General features: G+C 35.8%; 1 protein-coding gene and 1 pseudogene across 1 annotated transcript; both read right to left on the bottom strand.

Annotated features, from left to right (window-relative positions):
* LOC113074191 (MICOS complex subunit mic25a-like) overlaps positions 1-11,128 on the bottom strand; it is a 38,330-nt pseudogene extending 27,202 nt beyond the window's left edge.
* A 995-nt stretch (positions 11,129-12,123) lies between these two features.
* LOC113074190 (serine--tRNA ligase, cytoplasmic-like) lies at positions 12,124-19,956 on the bottom strand. The gene is made up of 11 exons (XM_026246946.1): positions 19,738-19,956; positions 17,753-17,823; positions 17,566-17,646; positions 17,109-17,267; positions 16,831-16,974; positions 15,013-15,168; positions 14,623-14,844; positions 14,300-14,429; positions 14,017-14,174; positions 13,789-13,918; positions 12,124-12,839 (listed from the first exon to the last, which is right to left on the bottom strand). Exons 1-11 carry the CDS (start codon positions 19,871-19,873, stop codon positions 12,679-12,681), a joined length of 1,548 nt encoding a protein of 515 aa, XP_026102731.1. The 5' UTR covers positions 19,874-19,956; the 3' UTR covers positions 12,124-12,678.
* Positions 19,957-21,135: the final 1,179 nt, after the last annotated feature.

Genomic DNA, 21,135 nt, shown 5'->3' with positions numbered 1-21,135 from the left:
GGTTTGGCATTCGATTTTCAATTTTGAGATTTGAATGGCATTTCATGACACACAACCTATAAAGGTCCCGTAACGAAGCATGTCATCAGGGCGTAACGTGTAATGTACGAGTCAAAAACATTAGGCACGTTATACTTTGTTATACTTATACGATCTCAGCTTCAGCACGGAAAGTGAGGAACTAACTGATCTCTGCTTCATTACAGTTTGCACATATTTTTTTATAGCAAACGTTGATCTTCCTTCAAAAGAGCCGGTAAAAGAGTCACGCGATAACGTGCGTCATCACTACGACACGGCATTAGATCTGACTTTTGTTCACAAAGCGCTCGTCCCGGGATTGAACCCGTCAATGTTACTAGGTCCCCGACCCCAGGTTCAATGCCGGAAAGTTTGCTTTCACACAGAAGGCGACCCGGCAATGTTCCGGCAATTTGCCGGGTCCGACGTGCAGAGTGAAAGGGGCTTAAGTAATAAACCTATAGTTTATTGTTGGTAAAAAAAAAAAACCAAGCTGCTTTTATCCTCCATGTTAATCAGTAATTTTACACATGATAAAACCTAGGGGTGCTCTGATCACGATCGGGCCGATCGTTATGCGCGTCTCGTCAGTAAAGCCGGTTCTCTAATCAGCGGTTAATTCCATCAGGTGCGTAATTTCACATAGAGCAGCTTTTACTACACAAAGCCGTTGTTAATAGAGAAGATGCGCAAATCCACTTCATTTTCAGCGTTTATTGGCGCATCTTCTCAGTTAACAATGGCTCTGTGTAGTAACAGCTGCTCTATGTGAAATCACACACCTGATGGAATTAACCACTGATTAGAGAACCGGCTTTACTGACGAGACGCGCATAACGATCGCGCATAACGAACATTGCCATCTAAACTTTCTTTCAAACTAATTTTCTAATTCTTTTAAAGGCAGCCTGGAAAAAAAGGAGTTGTGGCCTAGTGGCTATCACACATTTCAGACTTGATGAGCCTTGGTGCTAATAAAGAAAACACAGGTTTGAATGCAGACAAACTTATTTGACTTTTGCAAGATTATGTCTTTCATTTCACTGTCCATAATGGTGTCAAAATAAGGCCCATTTCAAATTCTGACATCAATAAGGGTGACAAAACGTCTAAAAAGAGACAAACTTTGTTGGTTTGGTGCTCGTATATAAAATAAAGGTACAAATCCATCCACAATCCTATTTTCTCTCTGCTTCAATATTTCTTGTTCCGTTTCTTTTCTAACCTTGCACTCAGTTTATGTGACAAGAAGAGTCAAGACTTTCTCTCCCAAACTAATTTTTTAGTCCTCCTTCAGGCGGTCTAAAAAAAAGTTAGTGTTAGTACGTTTCAGACACATAGAGCCTTGGTGATCATGCACATTTGAAAGCAGCTAAAATTATTTGTCTATTACAAGATAATTTCACTGTCATTAAAGTCCAAAAATCTCAGCATTTCTATTAAAATGCTCTCGGTTCATGTTGAGGCTAGGTGCCCGCACAGGAAACACAGGTTTGAATCCAGCCTTTGTTTTGTTCCATTTTAACTCTGCCCCTTCCTCGACAAATAACTTTCTAATTGTTTGTTCAATGAAGGTCACAAAAAGTAGAAGTAAGTTTAATTTAACACACTGCTCAAACACTTTCATTTTGAGGTTGACATGGAAACTACAAAATCATTCTCAACTGACACAAAGATGCTTACCAGAACAACCTGTGACACACTCAAAAAAAGCCCTTTCGACAGAGTGATAAGGAAACACTTACAAACACAGAGACAACACAAGACCTAATCCTGCACCTAATTCCCTTTTATCCCAAACTCCTGCTTGAACAGCGACGCTAGAACGGAAGAAACGGTGCAGGGAGCACCGGATAACATCTATCCACTCCACCTGCCTGCCGCGGGCCCCGCTGGCAATTACCTGAGCTCTGGTCCTGGCTTGAGCTCAGACAGCGCAGGAGTCTTAATGGCTTTGCATGCAGGACGATGTCAGAACTGAGATTACAATTACTGATAGGACTCTGCTACCAGACTGACTCTCTTCTCTCTCTCTCTCGCTACACTGGATTACTCACACTGAGCTTCTCTGATAAACTGCATGACGAAGGGAGATGAAAAGTAGGTAAATAAATAAACGAAGGGATGAAGTTTTCACAAGGTGCGTGTGGTTATTGTTATCTTCTGCTGGAGGTTGTGGGGGGATGCTGATGTCTGTGATGAGGTTTGTTATGAGGCTGAAGTTTCAAAGCCTTAATGAAGAGCTTTAGCTTTCATTAACATTGAAAATCACTAGTCACATTTAATACACACATATGAATACATAAAGAGCTGTAGTGACATTTTCTATATTGTATATTTATATATAGAGAGAATTTGAAGGAGCTTTGGTGAAACTACAGTGTGTTACAGTCTGTTTATATTTCCTGAGTTAATTTAAATTGATGACATTTGGGACATTTCTTATCAACGTTGCTTTTTGGCGAAATGGTGATACATTTTTTTAAAGATACTTTGATGATTGGAAAGTTCAAATCAACTGCATTTATCAAAAACATAGATATTTTCTAACATTATGCATGTCTTTACTGTAGCTTTTGGTCAGTTTAATGAGTCCTTGTTGAATAAAAGCCCATTCATTTTTCTTTTTTCAAGTACAAACCTTGGTTTCCACAAAAAAATATGCATGTTTATATATGTAGTGTAACTGTTTTCAACATCGATGATCAGAAATGTTCCTTGAGCACCAAATGAGCACTTCACAATGATCTGTAAAGTATTATGTGACATTTAGACTGCAGTAATGATGCTGAAAATTCACATTTGCATCACAGCAATAAGCTAAATTTGAATAAACATTCTAATAAAAAAGTTATTTTGCATTCTAAAAAACATTTCACAATATTATTTTTTATAAAGCAGACAAGCTCAAAAATTAAGATTATTTAATAGCAAAAAACTAAATTTAAAGGTCTAGCACTGATACTCACTGAAACCTAATGAATGAATGAATGAATGAAGTCTGCCTTGCTTCAGTTTACTCTCATGAGCTAAAACCACACCGTTTTCTCACTTCAAGAGACAGTGACAACAAAAACAGTGACTACTATTCCTAATTTAAAAACTGTAATATGTACCAAAAAACATTTTACAATATCAATTAGCACTGAAGACCTTGTAGGCCTTTTTGTAACGTGATGTTATAGAGTTATTGCGCCATCTAGTGACTAAAAACTGAATTTACACTATTTTACTGCATGTACAAATTATATATTCAAAGAAAACAACATTTAAAGATGCCAAAGAACTACTAATGCAACATCAAAATACTGATCGGGGAATATATATAAATGAATAAGTGACTGATTTGTATCACTGAACAACCTGATTATAGTGAACAACAGGAAATTAGCCCCCACAGCCTCCATTCACACACAAGTGTGAAGCTTAGTGCAGTGATGTCATACCATCGCAGGTACACTCAAAAAACAAAATTAAAAAACATCATTAATTTTTTCGCAAAATCAGGTATGAGAGGTTGGAAAGGGATCAGAGTGCTTGTCGCAGAGATAGAAGCACTCCGATTATTTTAGCATCTCTCATGCATAAGTAACAACGGAGCTAGAGGAGCAGGCGGGCAGCTCGGCGGCGAGCGTGAAGCGGTGTTAATGAGACGAGCTTTTTAATGGAACTGTGGAAAGAGAGCGCCAAATGCAAATGCAACTTATCACCTCTCCCTGCCAACAGGCCAGGAAATGCATTAATGCATTTAAGAGCAAAGAAATCACCCACAGTCCTCCCCTCTCTCTCCGTTATTTTTTATTAATCTTGTGAAGGCTTGTCATTTACAGTGAGAGCTCATGGAGGGCATCCGCACAGGTCCTGGCAGATAGGAGGAGGAAGTAAAGCAGGAGATGAACAGACAGTGAATGGTGCATTTCACAGAAAGTGTTCAAATTTGTAACAACATATGTATGCAACTCCACCAACAACACGCCTGAAAAGATTTCTGGTGATCAATCATAACCTATAACACAGCAACAGACGAGACAGAAAATATTATATGCACAGGCCAAAAACACTACTGCCACTCAATCCAACTTTGGAACAGATGCGGAGTAAAAATACCAAATCATGGCATATTCATGCTGTCATCATTTACTGGAACACACTTCTAATATTTATAACAGGAACACTTTTATATCAATATTTGAACATCCTTTTGCATGAAACGGATAGCAAAGGATCAATTCCTCCTCGGATGGCTGTGGTGATATCTCACTAAGACTCATGTTTAACGAGAGGTCTCCAGTCATCAGGACATTATTGATAATCATGAATATTTATAGGCGCAGACCTTGATGTTGTGCTCTGAAATGCACCAGCAGAACAGAGAGGAGTTGCCATGTCACAGCTTCATTCTGATTAATGATGAGACTTCTCATTACATCTACATCACACAGAGACGCTGCATGTGGCTTGCAATCCACATATATAGGGTGATTCACTGATGGGTTGCAGGTTCGTAGACTATAGATCACAGAGAAAAGAATCAGTGCTAATTTAAATAATAAAATGCCAGCGACCATATTACAGTACATCAGTAGAATAGCTAATTAAATCGGCTTTTCAGCTTTCAAATGGAAGAAAACGTGATTTTTTTTTTGTTCCAGAATATTTTTCGTTGTTAATCAATTCAATTCAATCCAAATTCTACTCATCCATCACTTAATATTTGATTGATTGATAAAACAGATAATATTTGATAATGTTGCATAAAGCTGGACCTACAATACCGTTCAAAAGTTTTGTTTTGGTAAGATACTTTTTAATGTCGATATCTTATGCATACAATCATTTAATTAGTAAAAACACAATGTTGTCAAACGTTACAATTTCAAAGAATTGTTTTCTATTATAATATAAGTTAAATGTAATTTACCCCTGTGATGCAAAGCCACATTTTTATTAGTCATTAATTTCAACCCTTAATCAGAATTTTCATAAAGGATCATGTGACACTGAAGAATGATATCAGATGTGTGTGTCACATGATACTTAAAGAAAAATCTGAATAAGTGTTCAAAACTTTTTTTTTTGGTAACACTTTAGAATAAGGTTCCATTAGTTAATGTTAGTTAATGTATTAATTAACATGAACAAACAATGAATAATAAATTTATTACTGTATTTATTCATCTTCGTTAATGTTAGTTAATGAAAATACAGTTATTCATTGTTAGTTCATGGTAATTCACAGTGCATTAACTAATGATAACAAGCACAACTTTTGATTTAAATAATGCATTAGTAAATGTTGAAATTAACATGAACTAAGACTTATAAATGCTTTAGAAGGATTGTTCTTGCTTAGTTCATGTTAACGAAAGTAGTTAACTAACATTAACTAATGGAACCTTATTCTAAAGTGTTACCTTTTTTTTTATTATCGGTGTTTATATGTATTAGATAATGTTATAACTTTTGATCAAATTAATGCATTCTTGCTGAATAATAGTATTACTGTCATCTTGGCAACTACCTGAAATGAAAGTTTAAGTTGAAAAACTAAAATTAAACTAAACTGAAATAAAATGTAATAAATAAACTTGTATTAAATTGTAAAAATAAAAGCCAATTCAAATATAAATAAATATTTTTTAAGTATATAAAGTGAAGCAAAACCAGCTGAGAACCACTGGTGTAAAAAAATAGAACTCCATCCACACAAACATCCGAATCTCAGCTGAGGGTTGTGGTGACATCTGGCCATGTTCACACATCTGCTAAGAAAACACTGAGGTTGAGAGAGAGATGTTCAGGGATGAAAAGGAGGATTGAGCCATAATTACCTTCACAAGCTGTCTCCACACACACACACATAGATGCACACGTTTACTTTTCAAAGCTTGAGCCCAGGGGAAGCTCTTCTATTAAGTGTCCAGAACATGTCAAGAGCTCAGATAAAACACACCATCAAGACAGGCCGTCACGTACAACATCACACACATAGTTCTTCAATCCAATTTCTACAAGACAACGACATGTACATGTATAACTCGTATAAGACTAGATAAGGTGCACCCTCCAGGGGCCCAAGAATGAAGGGACACAATCCCTAAAGGATTGAATAAGTGGATGAGAGGAAGTGGAACATGGGACAAAGGAAAACACCGAGTGGAATTCAAAGAAGCCAATTTCACCCGTGTCAAGAGAGCAGCAGCGTGTTTCTCAGACAGGGACATGACCAGGCCGAGTGTTCCTCGCTGCGGGACTTTATTTAAAAAGAAAAACTTTCAAACTGGCAAATTAAAAGAGATAAGAATATAAGTAATAATTTTTTTTCTTTTATTAGATTTATTTATTGTGGAATTGTGAATTGCTACAGCTAAGAAAGCAAAAAGGCACTAAAGGCCATGTGTTAAAGTCATTTTAAATTAACATAGTAATTAACTTAGTCATATTTAACACAGTTAAATTAACAAAGTAATATTATATATATATATATATATATATATATATATATATATATATATATATATATATATATATATATATATATATATATATTGTAATTGATTAATTTGCGCGAGGGAGAGAGAGCAAGACAACGCTCCTGTTGTTTGAAGATGATGAGCGTGCGGCTGAGGCTCGCTCTCTCTCTCTCTCCCTCTGTCTCTCTCGTGCTGTCTCTCTGCCCCTCTCTCTCGCTCTCTGCCTCTCTCTCTCTCTCTCTCTTTTTCTCTCTGCCCCTCTCTCTCTCTCTCTCTCTCTCTCTCTCTTTCCCTCGCTCTCTTTTTCTCTCTGCCCTGTTAAACTGACAGGACTTAAAAACACATGCAGATTGTGTTTGATAAAAATTTATTTTAAACTTTCACTCTATGATGGTTAAGCTGTGCAATTAATCCGCGAATGAATCAGATTCGTCAAGGTCCGAGGAGCAGCTGACCCGTACAGTTAATGAATAACGGATCAACTACGACAACCTACATCGCACATCCTGTCTATCGTGGATTCGTACATCGCGATATCGATGCTTAAATGACACATCGTGCAGCCCTAATATATATATTATACATGTTTATCAATTTCACTGGCTTCCAATAGCTGCTCACATAAAATTCAAGGCATTGATGTTTGCCTACAAAACTACCACTGGCTCTGCACCCATTTACCTAAATTCGTTACTTCAGACTTATGTGCGCTCTAATACGTCATATTTTATCAATGCATATTTTATTAGATTAGAAGCATAATTGGGAATAATGCAAGATGAACTGGTTGAAAATGTTTAAAACACGTTAAGTGATTCAGAAAGAACAAGAAAGGCTCTTCACAAGGGTGCGTCATGTGGATCTGTGTTTGGGAATAATATTGGTGGTGTCTGTCAGACTGGATCAGTTGTCTCAGCTCAAAATGGCGCTGTGTTATGTGATTTTAATATATTGTTGATGTATATAAAAACAGTTTTTCAAGTCCTAAATCCTGTCTCTAAGTGCAATGCCAAATACAAGTTTTTTTTAAAGGCAGCTATATATTTTCATGTACAAGATGCATTTTAGATTCAAATAGCTATACTATATCAAAAATTATAGTATTTGGAAAATATTTAGTTTCTATTAAATTGCATTTACTTTTTTTGTTCTACTCACTATAGTACTGTACTCTTAGATGTATTATTTATTTTATCAATTTCATCTTATTTCTTTTGTTTACTTTACTTGAAGCTTGCGTTCTGCAAGTGAACGTCGCTTGATTGTGCCATCCCAAAGAAGCACAAAGTCACTTTTATGGACTTTTAAATTAAATGTTTCCTCCTGGTGGAATGACCTCCCAAACTCAATCAGAGCAGCTGAGTCTTTAGCCATCTTCAAGAACCGGCTTAAAACACATCTCTTCCATATTTATTTGACCCTCTAACTTTAACACTCACTATTCTAATTATATTCTTTAAAAAATCTAACTACCTTTCTAATCTTTTTGTATTCCATTTTCTTTTCATTTATTATGCAATTGCATATGTATGTGTGTGTGTATGTGTAAAGACCTCTAACTAGCTTGCTCTGTTCTTTTATTCTATCTATTTTCTTTTTATTTATTATATTAGTTAAAATTTCATGCTACGTGTACTGTGTTAACCTAACTGAGACTTGTTATAGCACTTATATATCATTGCTCTTTTTGTTGTTTTTGATTGCTTCCACTGTCTTCATCTGTAAGTCGCTTTGGATAAAAGCGTCTGCTAAATGAATAAATGTAAATGTAATGTAATGTAATGTGTATATATATATATATATAATACAAATATTACTATATTAAATGCATACATTTATATGGGAGAACTTTTTTTTATTATTAACTTGATGCATTAATAAAGAATGTGGGGTCTCGGGTGACCTTTTTACTCATTAAAAGAGTATAAAAACAGAATCAAAATTCAGAATCAGCACTATGGGTTTTAAAAAAACAGGTTATTAAATGCTTAACAAAAAACTGAATAGATAACTATAAACTAGTTCATAATCTCTACCACAATACTTGAGTAATATAAAAATAAAAAAAATATGTTAAATCTGAGTTTCGAAAGAATGTATTGAATCAAACCATTTGAACTGACTCATAAACTAATCAAACATACAAAATGTAACGCTGCTGCTATTTAAATTAAAACGCGCTATTAAAACACCTCCAGACTAGAAACAATGGCAAAACTAGTCTAAACGCATGGTCTTTAGAAAACTTAAAAACCCTACTAACAGTAAACATCATTTATTAAAAAAGATGCCGTTACCATGGTACACATAAAGAAGAATATCACCACAGTGCCATAAGACAATTTAAAAAACAATATGATTGTTACCAAACTGCCCTGACTAAAGGAAAAACCTAACATTATGTACAGTATTTACACCGCTTGTCTGAGAGTACAGTGACGTCAGAGTGTGTTTGCATGCATCATTACACCTCTGTCCTGAAGTGTTTGTAGAAGAGTCTCACCAGCTGTTTGGTTTTCTCAGACTCCTGCCGCGTCTGTACTCGTTCTCTCTCCACCGCTCGAGTGATGTCCTGCCGGGCTGCCTCTCTCTCTCTTTGCGTGCGATGTGAGCCAGCTCCTCCTGCTGCTGCTCATACCTGTGCAAGAACACACACAGCTTTATTTACATGCCTGTTGCCAAGCCATGATTCACTCACGGCAGTTCTCAATCCTACCACAGACCGTCAGGGTTTTGTCCTTTGTTCTTAAGCTTGTTTCAACTGTATGATTCACACTTGAACAGCATCCAGAAAAAAGTGAGTCCTCTTCTAATTTAAGTTTTTTTCCCTTGCGAGAGCTACAGTGTTTAGTATTCATGTCATATTTTATCAATGCATATTTTATTAGATTAGAAGCATAATTGGGAAAAATACAAGATGAACTGGTTGAAAATGTTTAAAACACGTTAAGTGATTCAGAAAGAACAAGAAAGGCTCTTCACAAGGGTGCGTTATGTGGATCTGTGTTTGGGAATAATATTGGTGGTGTCTGTCAGACTGGATCAGTTGTCTCAGCTCAAAATGGCGCTGTGTTATGTGATTTTAATATATTGTTGATGTATATAAAAACTTTTTTTCAAGTCCTAAATCCTGTCTCTAAGTGCAATGCCAAATACGAGTTTTTTTAAAGGCAGCTATATATTTTCATGTACAAGACGCATTTTAGATTCAAATAGCTATACTATATCAAAAATTATAGTATTTGGAAAATATTTAGTTTCTATTAAATTGCATTTACTTTTTTTGTTCTACTCACTATTTATTTTATCAATTTCATCTTATTTCTTTTGTTTACTTGTCTATTTTAATCTTATTCGTATTATTTAACTATTTTAAATAAAATCTTAGAATTGATTCATTTTAATATAATTACATTTGCATTTATTTTAATAAAATATTATTTCTTTTCATTTTTAAGTAAAAGTTATAGAATATTAACTTCTCTTTTTTTGATTATTTAGTAATTTTTAAACAGATTTTTCTCTAAACATTCCCACAGAAGGTTTAGCACTCTCTTGCCGAAAACCCTGCACTAGAATACCCTGCACTAGAGCACCTCTTCCTGAGCTCCTCTTTAGTGTCAGGAGAAGTTGCCCTGGCCTGTGTCTTTGGAGGTTGCGGGTCAGATGTGCTGGAAGTTCGAGTGAGCTGGTTTGCAAGGTTACAGAAAAATTAATCTTCATTAAAAATTTAATATCTCACTAATTGCATCGGACTCAACAGCAATGCATATAAACTGCAAACATTTATGTGCCATACCTAGGTTTTCTTTATTGTTTATAGACGGTCTTGGATCAGCATTGGCATTCTGCATGCGCTGTAGGACGCCTTCAGAGAGCTAAGGACAAAAAAACAGTGAAGAAGTTACACAGATGTCCTCAACAAGCCAATTAAAGTTTTATAAGAGTGCTCATAATTCATAAAACTCTTCCGATCTTTGGGAGCCAGCAAATACATACTCAATATAACAAAAAAAATATATACACATAGGGACGACAAAAAGCTTAATCTTTCCTTCTGGAGCAGCCTTGCAGATTTGCAAACAATCCAATTTTAATAAAGAAGAATAACTTGTTTTGGTTGACTAAGTGTTTCTTCTAACGCAGTCAACTCTATAAAGAGTAACGTTATTGCAATATTGCAACGCTTAACGTCCTGACAGGACTGTAAAGTTACACCTGGACTTGGTTTCAATTAGATTTCTGGACACCTAAGGAACTACTAGATTAGCAAGGACTCGACTGTCCTAAATCAGAGCCAGTCTGTTAATCACGTGCGAAAAAATTCCTACATATCCATGTGTTTGTGAAATGAAAGACATCCGAAACAACACTGACTGTGTCGTCCCTTTCAGTGAAGGAAATTTGAGTAACCTGACGCAGATCCACGCGAGAGAGAAAAAAAGTCACACTGACACGCAAAAAAAAAAAAACATAGTCGTATGATCGTGAACCAGAATGATTGGTAACGTTAGGTAGGTAGTAAATACGGGATGCTGGATTATCGTTACCTTCACTCCGCGCAGAATCATCACCCGGTCGTCCTCTTCCAGGCCGAGAGAAACTCTCCTAGTCGTGCTTTCTCCGGATCCCATTGCTTTTTTTTTTTTTTTTTTTTTTTTTTTTTTTGGCTACAGCTCCTTTAACGGATCTTTAATGAAATATAGATATTTTTATTATTATATTAAAAAGAACACACCACAAGTTATTGCTTAAACGCCGATATGTTTGACAGATTTTTGCATCTTAATTTTGGGAAGCGGCAGTTTGTGAGGGGCAGTATCCTTCCTGAACTATTATTGGCCAATGACAGTGCAATCAGCCAATAGTATTTCTGGATATATATCGGCAACTAGCAGTCAATAAGCCATACTTTTCAATTGCCCGCAATTTAATCAATGCTCATTTAATTTTAATGGATTGGTGTACTTTGTATTTCACGAGGTTTTGCTTTTTTGTAGTGTTTTAAATTACGAACTGCAATGTTTATTATCTCTATCAATTAAAAAAAAAAACTGAAAACTAAAGGTGTAAAGCTATCCAGTAGTGTTGTATGACTGAGGCTATGCTTCAGTTGTTATTTAAAATGACTTCCAAAAGCCCAGGTAGGAGTAATGTTTCTTGCAACTTCTTTTTTTATTACCTCCAACCAAGTATTTTGTACAAAGTGCCTGTGGACGAACCTCTCATAAACAGCAAGTAGAGCCACAACCCACAAAAAAACGTCTTTTCTGACGTAATTTGATTCTTGGTGTAATACAATTTCGACCAAATAACATTATGTAGCAACTTTATATAATCCTATATTGCTTCTGATTTTTAAGTCCTTTCAAATACAAGCGAGCAGCTTTTACTATCATTATTAGCCACTTAACAACCCATAAATTAATATTAAAAGCATTCAACAAATAACAATCCTGTCAAACGTGCACAAACTGACAGTCACCACCATAAGCTACTACTAAATATTGTAGAAACATTATTTTCTGTAAAGTTGCTTTGTAAACGATTTGTATTGTAAAAAGCGCTATACAAATAAACTTGAATTGAACAAATGCATGACACAAAATATAATTCAGAGACCAGACAATGTTCTCCTTCAGGTATTGATTTATTCTCAAATGCCATCATATTCCTCACACATAGCATCTTAAGCAAGTACTGTACATATAATAGCATTCCCTGTTTTACAGACAAATCAGAAGTAGTAATGTTTCTATGAAGGATAAGACAGATTTGAATGAGAGGAAGCTGCATTTTTTCTGCTTTAACTTTTGTGACAATGTGTCTAGTAAGTGCACAGTAATCAAAAATGACCTTCACTTTATTTATAGCGCAATCATTAACTTCAAGGGAGAATATTGAAAGAGGTCTGTCTGTTATCCATAACTGATTTCCATTCAGAATATCCTAAAATTCCCACCTCTAATGTGGCACTTGATGCAGAATGTAACCATGCATGTTCCCTTTAATTCAACAGCAGAATTATAATACAAAGGTACTTCTTTCTTATTTTCATAGGACTGTCCCAGGAGAGGTAAACTGAGGCAGGGATATGACAGTGTGACAGTTTCATTGGACAATGATTATGAATGGGGTACACAAAACAGAAGGCTTGTAATGATTGTCTGGGATTGAAAAGGGTCTAGGAGTCATTGACTGACATGTTCTCCACCTTGTTCTCTAGATCAGCATTACCACCCTGCTGTTTCTTCTTCTTCCCTCCTTCCTGCTGTTTCTTGTGCTTCTTGGTTGCCTCCTGGTCGATAGGGGCTGGCTTCACGAACTTGATCATTTCTGTCAAACCTGAGTAAAGAAACCATAATACTGACATATTCAGCTGGCGGCTTCTTGTGAGAGAAAACAGTCTACATTCAATGAACATCTACCTAAAGGACCTAAACATCTACCTAAATCTTTTGACAACCAGTGTATTCTGATTCCTAAACAAATTAATCCTTCGAGCCAAAGAATGACTTACGAATCTGAACTTTGTAATAAGTATAGCTAGTAATCAACCAAAACTAATCATTCTTATGAGTCAGATCTTTTTTCGAAAATCAAACGCATACAGTAGGGCTGCATGATTATGACAAATCATAATTATTTCAATAAATCCCTTGAAATTGTAATTGTGATTTATAATTGCGATTATCACAATTGTACCATTGTTTGATGCAACTGCATGCCATATTTTTATATGAAAATATATAGGCTGAAAACACTTACTGAAAAAAACTTTTAGTGCTTTACTATAGTATTAAACCTCAAATGTCAATTATACATTGGATTGGTTTCTTCTTTAAATGATAAAGAAAAAGTATAATAATTATATTGTTATACTAAAATTAAAACGGTGGAAAAACCCTAAAGATAATATGTAGGAAGAAAAAGAAGCAGCACGCAGAATAACATAAGTGGACGATTAATTGCCGCTTTGAGCGATTACGTAATTGTGGCTTCCGTAACTGTAATTAGATTAGAAATTTGATTAATTGTGCAGCCCTAACATACAGCATAACAAATGTTGCCTGATTCCTAAACAAATTATTCTTATGAATCACTTCTTTATAGCAAATCAAAAACATACAGCACCAGCCCTAGGAATCATTCAGAGTAATTAGTGTCGGACCTTTTTGAATAAGCTACGCCATCCCAAAACAATAACTAGCACCTCTCAAGTCTTTTTCATGCATTTAGTTCAAGCTTAAACCAAATTTGATCAAAATCACAGTTAGAATTCAGTGATACTCACCTGGAGGCATGAATGCCTTGAGGGGTTCTGGAATAACGATGCCTTCCTCTGTCTGAAAGTTCTCCAGGATTGCACAGATAACACGAGTGGTCGCACACATGGTGGCATTTAGCATGTGCACAAACTCAGTCTTAAAGAGAACAAACACAAAGACCCATGAGACCAGCTAGATACAGTAAATACAGATTACCCAGAATCCTAACTCAGAACTGTGGAGTAAAACTGTACCTTGTCCATCATTTTCTTGGTCTGCCCGTAGCGAATACGCAAGCGACGAGCCTGGTAGTCTGTGCAGTTTGAGCATGACACAAGCTCTCTAAAAGCCTGGGAGCCTGGGAACCAAGCCTCTAAATCCAGCTTTTTACTAGCAGCATGGTTCAAAGCACCTGTGAAATAAAGCAAATAATGTATAATGGATAATATATTTGAAGCTTTGTTCTGGGATTACTGATTTTCAACAACAGGTGCCCAATGGCGCTATCAATTAAAATAAAGAGTAATTTTAGCAAACCTGACACAATGTTGACGATCCGGTAGGGGATTCCTAAAGACTGATAAAACTCCTCAGCGGTTCCAATCATCTCATCAAACATCTCCCAGGACTTGCCGTCATATGGAGAGGCGTAGACAAATTGCTCAATCTGGAAAACGATGGAGAGAGATTGTGATTTTGCTATTATATAGTTTTGTTCTTCTCATGTATACCAGATATTTCACTTTCTGCAAAACATGCTGATTTGGCTAGTGGTCTCTTTTTCGTATAATGAAATTAAGTAATCTTAATGCACATATTTAATTGTTCTTCCATTATTCTGGTTATAGCGAAGTTCGGACCTTCTCAAACTGATGGACCCTGAAGATCCCACGTGTGTCTCTGCCGTGAGAGCCCACTTCCTGTCTGAAGCAGGTGGACATGCCAGCATAGCGGATGGGAAGGTCTTCTGGCTTCAGCCACTCATCTCTGAGGAAGGCGGCGATTGGCTGCTCCGATGTGGCAATCAAATATTTCTCATCTACCGTATTGTCTTCAGACTTCTCGCTTCCCTTCCCGATCACCTGAACAAACGCATTCCAGGAAATGTAATTCTTTGCAGGTTCACAACTTTGTTTAGGGTCAGATAAATACTCCTCACATCAAATATATATGCTTATATTTGTTAAAAATAATTAAGTAAATAAAATTTCCGATTGATGGCTAAATAAAGTAGCAGTTGAAGGCGAAACCTTGTAGAGCTCCTCGTCAAACTGGCTGAGCTGAGCGACCTCCTGCATGACTTCTTTCCTCATGAAGAAGGGTGTGTACAGGAGGGTGTAGCTCTTGCTGTACAGGATCCGCAGGGCATAGTTAATTAATGCCTGTTCCAAAAAAACTAAAGGCCCCTGAAATCATAAAACAAATCAGCAAAGAAATTACAAAACTGGTGTTGAGGGATTTTTGGCTTGTTTGTTTAGAAGAACTGACAACAGAGCGTGTTTTAATTATTTAGAAAAAAGCTAAATGGCTCTAGGGCTGTCACTTTTGAGAAAAATCTAATTCGAACGGATATCGAATATCATGCAATGTATATCTACGTCTAATATCTATGAAATAATTCTACTCCCCATATATTCCTTATATTCTTTATTGACGGATTGCACAGGTTCAGTTGGCAATGGGCTTCTTCATACTGCCTGAACATGTGCAATTGTGCTTTTGAAGCCTACGGACCACGCGCACCTGTCTGCGCGGTCTTCTGCTCAGAGCCTCGGCACACACTTACCAATGGCGATTTTTACGTCACGCCTACCTAGCGGTCCATAGCGGACTCCCGGATGCGGAAAGTATAAGAGGCTTAAGATGCAGTCTGTAAGACGCGCACGGGAGCATGACCCTGACGCGCAACATTGCAGAAAATGTGCATTCACAAATGTAGCCCATGTTGATCCAAATATGGAAAGCACTTTCGAATTTAATAATATGAGGTTCTCTCCAGAGATGCTTTGCCACATTTCTTCAATTAAGGATGATTGCTGCGTGGTGTTTCCATTTGCTTGAACTTCTTCAAGTGAGTTGCGGGGAAAACCGAAAATCCTCTTTCACCATTGATACTGCGACTATTCTTTTGTGTTCATTCGCTGGCATTCTCCACATTTCTTTTTTTCTCCCTTAAAAACAAATGTGTCATTTCTGATGCTCAATTTTACCGAACTAATGGCTGTTGATGACTATTTGAATTGAATTCTGCCAAAGTGCGCGCTTGTCTGAAAATATTTTATGAGAAACAAAATGTTTTCAGATAAAAACATTAGGCTATTGCTTATATTTCTTTAGTAGCCTACTTTTTTTATGTAAAAAATAAAATTAATTGTAAAACCTAAAAGCTTTTTTTATTGTGTTCAGCATATGGTGGGCCGCATTTGAATTCGCGACGGGCCGCGGGATGAGAACCACTGCACGTAGCCTAATAGAGATTCAATCACAAATTTATTAACAGTGAGTCATAAACAGGACTATCTGGATTACTTTTTTTTTTTTTTACTTAATGTTAGAAACAGCAGGTTATCAACTTAGAAAATCAACTTATATGAAGTGCCACTATGCATATCCCAAAACATTAGGCTAAAAAAAAAATGTAAAAGAAAAATTCAGAACAGGCACAAACAATAATGTGACAACTTAAACAGCAGCAGGAGTAAGGTATATAGCCTAGCCTAATTCATTTCTTAATATTTTTTGCAAGAAACACCAGTCTATCAACTTTTTATTTAAAATGTTCCTGTGTGCTCCGAACACAGATGTGCCTGGCTAGTGGCTACTAGCTCTTATTCGCTTGATGGGCCTACGCTACAATACGTCTAGAGTGCCCTCTACTGGATAAGATGGCAAAGAATAAAATACAAATAAAACGGTCTAATCATAGACTGTAAAAAATGCGCTACAAATGGCATTTAAAAAAATTGATATTTTATTCATTCAAGTTCGAATGCATATTCGGATATCGAATAAAAAGTGACAGCCCTAAACGGCTCCAGATTGTTCAGTGCAGTTATAGGGCAACAAACCTTGAGGAAGTATCCTCTGCTTCCAGCCACGATGGCTCCTTTTTCCCCTTCGTATCCATCCACCATGACAACCAGGTCCACATGAGAGTACTTCTTCTGCACCGTGCAGTTGCCCCAGGTGCGTTCCACCTTATTATCAGCATCCTGGGAAAGAGAATCACCACTTTATCATGGTCTCCAGATGAAGAAGTTACACAGCATCATTGTAGTATGGCTCATTTGCTCTATTCTAATTCCATGAACGTTCCTTGGTGTTTGCAGTGTATTGTGTGAATCACCTCATCGTTGCTGATGGGCACAGAGGGATGCAGGAGGTTGCCGATCTCTCTCAGGTACTCAAAACGCTCGGCCTCCAGCTTTAACCGATCGCTGTCTGTTTTCTGCACGGCCTCGTCCACCAGTAACCGCACCTTCTTTATCTGAGTCACCGTGAGGGGCTGACAGGGACAGGATGAAGAAATACTGGTCACAGATGGATGTGGATGATGAGTTTAAAGCACTTTAATTCAAAATGCTTTCAAAAGACGCCTCTCATCCACATCAAGGCTGCATTTATTTGATCAAATATACAGTAAAAGTAGTGATATTATGCAATATTCCAACCATTTAAAGTGTAATTTATTCTTGTTATGGCAAAACTGAATTTGCAGCAGTGTAACATGATCCTTCAGAGAATTATAAATGTCTTTACTGTCACTTTTGGTGAATTTAATGTGTCGCTATTGCTTGACTCACTGATAAAGTTTCTCCTGTGAGGGCTTCCAGATTCTGAGCCTCTTCTGGAAGAGTGTCATCATCACCAACTGGCTCTTTTTTCTGCAAAAACAGAATAAATCATCACAAAACTGGCAAGCAGAATATTATAATTACTCAATGATAACAGATTAAAACAAACATCTGACTGACAGCTATTATTACATACCTTCATTTTTTCCCCGATGGCTTTGCTGCACAGATTCTTGGCCTTGTTAAGATTATCCGCAGTGAAGCGACCTGAAGGCAAAACAAGAGTATTTTTTAACATCAGTGCATGCCACTGATATGCTGGCAAGAGGCCTGGTAAGAGTAATTATATTGTCTTAAGTTTGGAAATGGTCTGGAGAAGAGGAACAATGTTGGTAAATGAGTAAATGTGCTTTAGAGAGTAAATGTGGAATTATGCCAAATTAATTTAATTTTGTCTACTTTTCAGTAGTTGTATTTCTCATAACATTAAGTATTACACCAACTAATAAAAATCACACTAGAGCTGGGCAATATGTGCAAAAAAAAAAAAAATCCAGTTTTTTTTTGTTGTTGTACTTGTGATATAAGGTATAACGGTATTTTTTTAAATGATGTATTTCTTTTAAAACATTTATTTACATGTTGCCTAATTTTGTCCAGTGCAACATTGTTCATATTAAAAGCTATGAAAACAAATACAGTGAATGTAACTTTATTTTAAACTTTATTTGAATGTAACTTGTATTTTAAAGAATGTTATGTGCTCGCCTCGTATCAATTCACACTGTATACTGAAATAAACGGTATTGCCTCATACCATATTGTTTACAAAAATATATTGATATATCATACAAACTTGATATATACAGTACAGTGTGGCCCAGCCCTAAATTACAATGTATTACAATATACTGTATTACCATATTTTCACTAGTAGAATAAGGAATACAATATAATATACTGTAATACAACACAATTTACATTAATTGAAATAAACCTTAAAAATATATATATAAATATTAAATAAAAAAATTTAAGTCACCACGAAACGAAAGTTGCAATAGTTTTTCTTCCCTATCATGATATATATCTAAGTAAAAGAGCTTCCTGAAATAGAAGAAAAATGGGGGAAGGTCATCAGATAAGAGATGTCATTGCAAGAGGGAGGATTGCTACTTTGATTGGATATTACTATTAATATTTATAACAACTGTATAATAATATAATGCAATACTAGTGCAATTTTCCACAACTAATTGAAATTAATATTAGAAATAAGTTTAAGTTAAAATTAAAAAATGTATAAAACTAATATATAATAAATCTTAAAATATTATATAAATAATCATAATCCATTACAAAACAAAGATGGCAATTATGTACACACGCTTTGCAACTAAAAAAATTATTATTTCTCTATATTATAATAATTAGAATTGATTGGGTGCTTAATTGTCATAAAAAATGTAAAGGATTCATTTAATTTCTTCAAAAAAAAAATATCACAAGAATCACACAAAAGCATGACAACCATCTAAAGAACACACAACTAGCTTCTATGTGAGCCTTTGCCTGTGATAAAGCATACCAGCTCAAATCTCTTATTAGTGAGACTTTTAGATGAATTTAAATGAGTACTGAATGAAAATGGCAGCCTGTCATTCCTTAATTAATACTTTCACTTTAGTGGCAAAGTCAAGAACAAGGTAAAACACTGACAGTCACTCGACAGCACTGACAGTCAGCAGCTCCTCCCGGTTCGCTGCCAGAGAGATTGCATCAGATCCTGCCGGACCGGGTGATGCTGCTGCGACACATTTAATCAATATAAACACATAACTCTCCGAATAACATATGATATGAACATATTAGGCTCAGTAGTACATACTAGTTTCATTAAATGAAGTAAAAGAGGTAAAGCACACTATGACAGCTGTGTGTTAACTATTTGTGTAAATGCTACATGCTAACGTTACTCCACTAACGTTACACACGTATCGCGGTTTCTTAACATTTATACACATTTAATATGAACTTCATCGTGTGCTGTGGTGTAATTAGTCCGTGTTTCTCTTTGTAAAGTTTTAATGTTTAAAGATCTGTTATACGTGTCACAATCTGTGCTCATTCACAGGCTGCCATGCGTTTCAATAGCTGTAGCGTTAGCCTAATGCAACTCACATTTCCTCCATTCTGTGTCCGCCTCGACCAGTTTATCCACCAGAGACACATCTTTGAACCGTTTCCTCTGCGTTTCCCTCACGATTTCTGGATCGCCGCCTTTGTCGGTGCGAAACAGGTCTAAATCAAGCACCATGATGCCTGTGGACGAGGTGTACAGTCAGTGCGGATGATGGAAGGAACGAAAGTGTGTGGAGGGATATGAAGGGGAGGGGCTAGAGAGCAACTACTCATGAATATTCATCACACTGCAGTGGCGAAGTTCAGAATTATACTACGGCGAAGGCTGAGCTAATGAATATTACTATTTTTAAACCGACGTTGCTTTGCCGGAGCAGGCGTAAATTAATTAATATTCATGAGCCAAGCTTTCACCATAGTGGCAGCATTCATCAATTTGACCGCTACTGGGACTTCATCTATTTACTGCCTTTAACTGCATGATATTAATTTCATTCTATGTGACCATAATTATTTTACCAGGTAAAGTTGACAAGTTATGGCCGATACAGGCCAAAAGGATTAGATTGGTCTAGCAGCTAGCCTACATAAATATTTAATTTGGCATTTAAATGACCAAATGCTCTATAAAGCAGTGCTGGGTAAATTACTAATCACACATCACACATTTTATTTACTTTTAGATGACTTTTGACGTAACTTATCACGCTGATGTATTTAGGGCAACATTATTGATATAAAAATACATGAAAAAGAAAACGTTCCATTCATTGTTATTTACAACATGAAGAGCATTAAACATTACACTTTGCCAAGTTTGTGGATGTAATAAAAAGCTAATAATTAATTAAAATGTGAGATTTAAATAAATATTTTTATATAATAACAATCAAAATAATACACTTACTTTAAAAAAAGAAATATTTTATTTGTTTATTTGCATGTTCAAATGTTTTAAATATGTTAATTATTAGTTTAAAAACTCAAGTAAATATACGAGGAGAAAGAGGTTAAGCTGACAAAGTGTCTTGGAATAACAATAAGAAATAACATGATTTATACATTTTAATGTGCCTGAAAGACAACAGCCTTCCAGACGCATACTGTAGTAATAACCCACTGAGTGATAATAAAATAAATAAATAAATAAAAATGAATGTTTTCATCAATAGCTGATGGAATGTTTAAATGTTTAGAAATTACTTCTTAAAATGTAAATGTTTGTAAACCCGATCAAATGGTGTGTGGCCTCTCAATTTGTGTGAATGTCCACAAACCTGAGAGACCTTCTGAATACAAGTGGGAAGCTATTTTAGAAAGCAACATTTAAATGATGAAATCATTAAATTATGAATTATTTATTGCTAACGTGTGAATAATATCTAATCATAAAATCAATAAAAAGGTCATTTTTTACTAATTTATTTTGATCCAACT

The sequence above is a fragment of the Carassius auratus genome, unplaced genomic scaffold (assembly GCF_003368295.1).
Source record: "Carassius auratus strain Wakin unplaced genomic scaffold, ASM336829v1 scaf_tig00013818, whole genome shotgun sequence".
NCBI lineage: Eukaryota > Metazoa > Chordata > Actinopteri > Cypriniformes > Cyprinidae > Carassius > Carassius auratus.
This window is presented reverse-complemented; position numbering and strand designations above follow the sequence as displayed.

Coding starts and splice junctions, on each gene's coding strand:
- LOC113074190 (XM_026246946.1), bottom strand. CDS start 19,873: ATGGTGCTTGATTTAGACCTGTTTCGCACCGACAAAGGCGGCGATCCA. Junction 17,647..17,752: donor CCATCGGGGAAAAAATGAAG/GTATGTAATAAT, acceptor CTGTTTTTGCAG/AAAAAAGAGCCAGTTGGTGA. Junction 14,175..14,299: donor GATCGTCAACATTGTGTCAG/GTTTGCTAAAAT, acceptor TTTATTTCACAG/GTGCTTTGAACCATGCTGCT.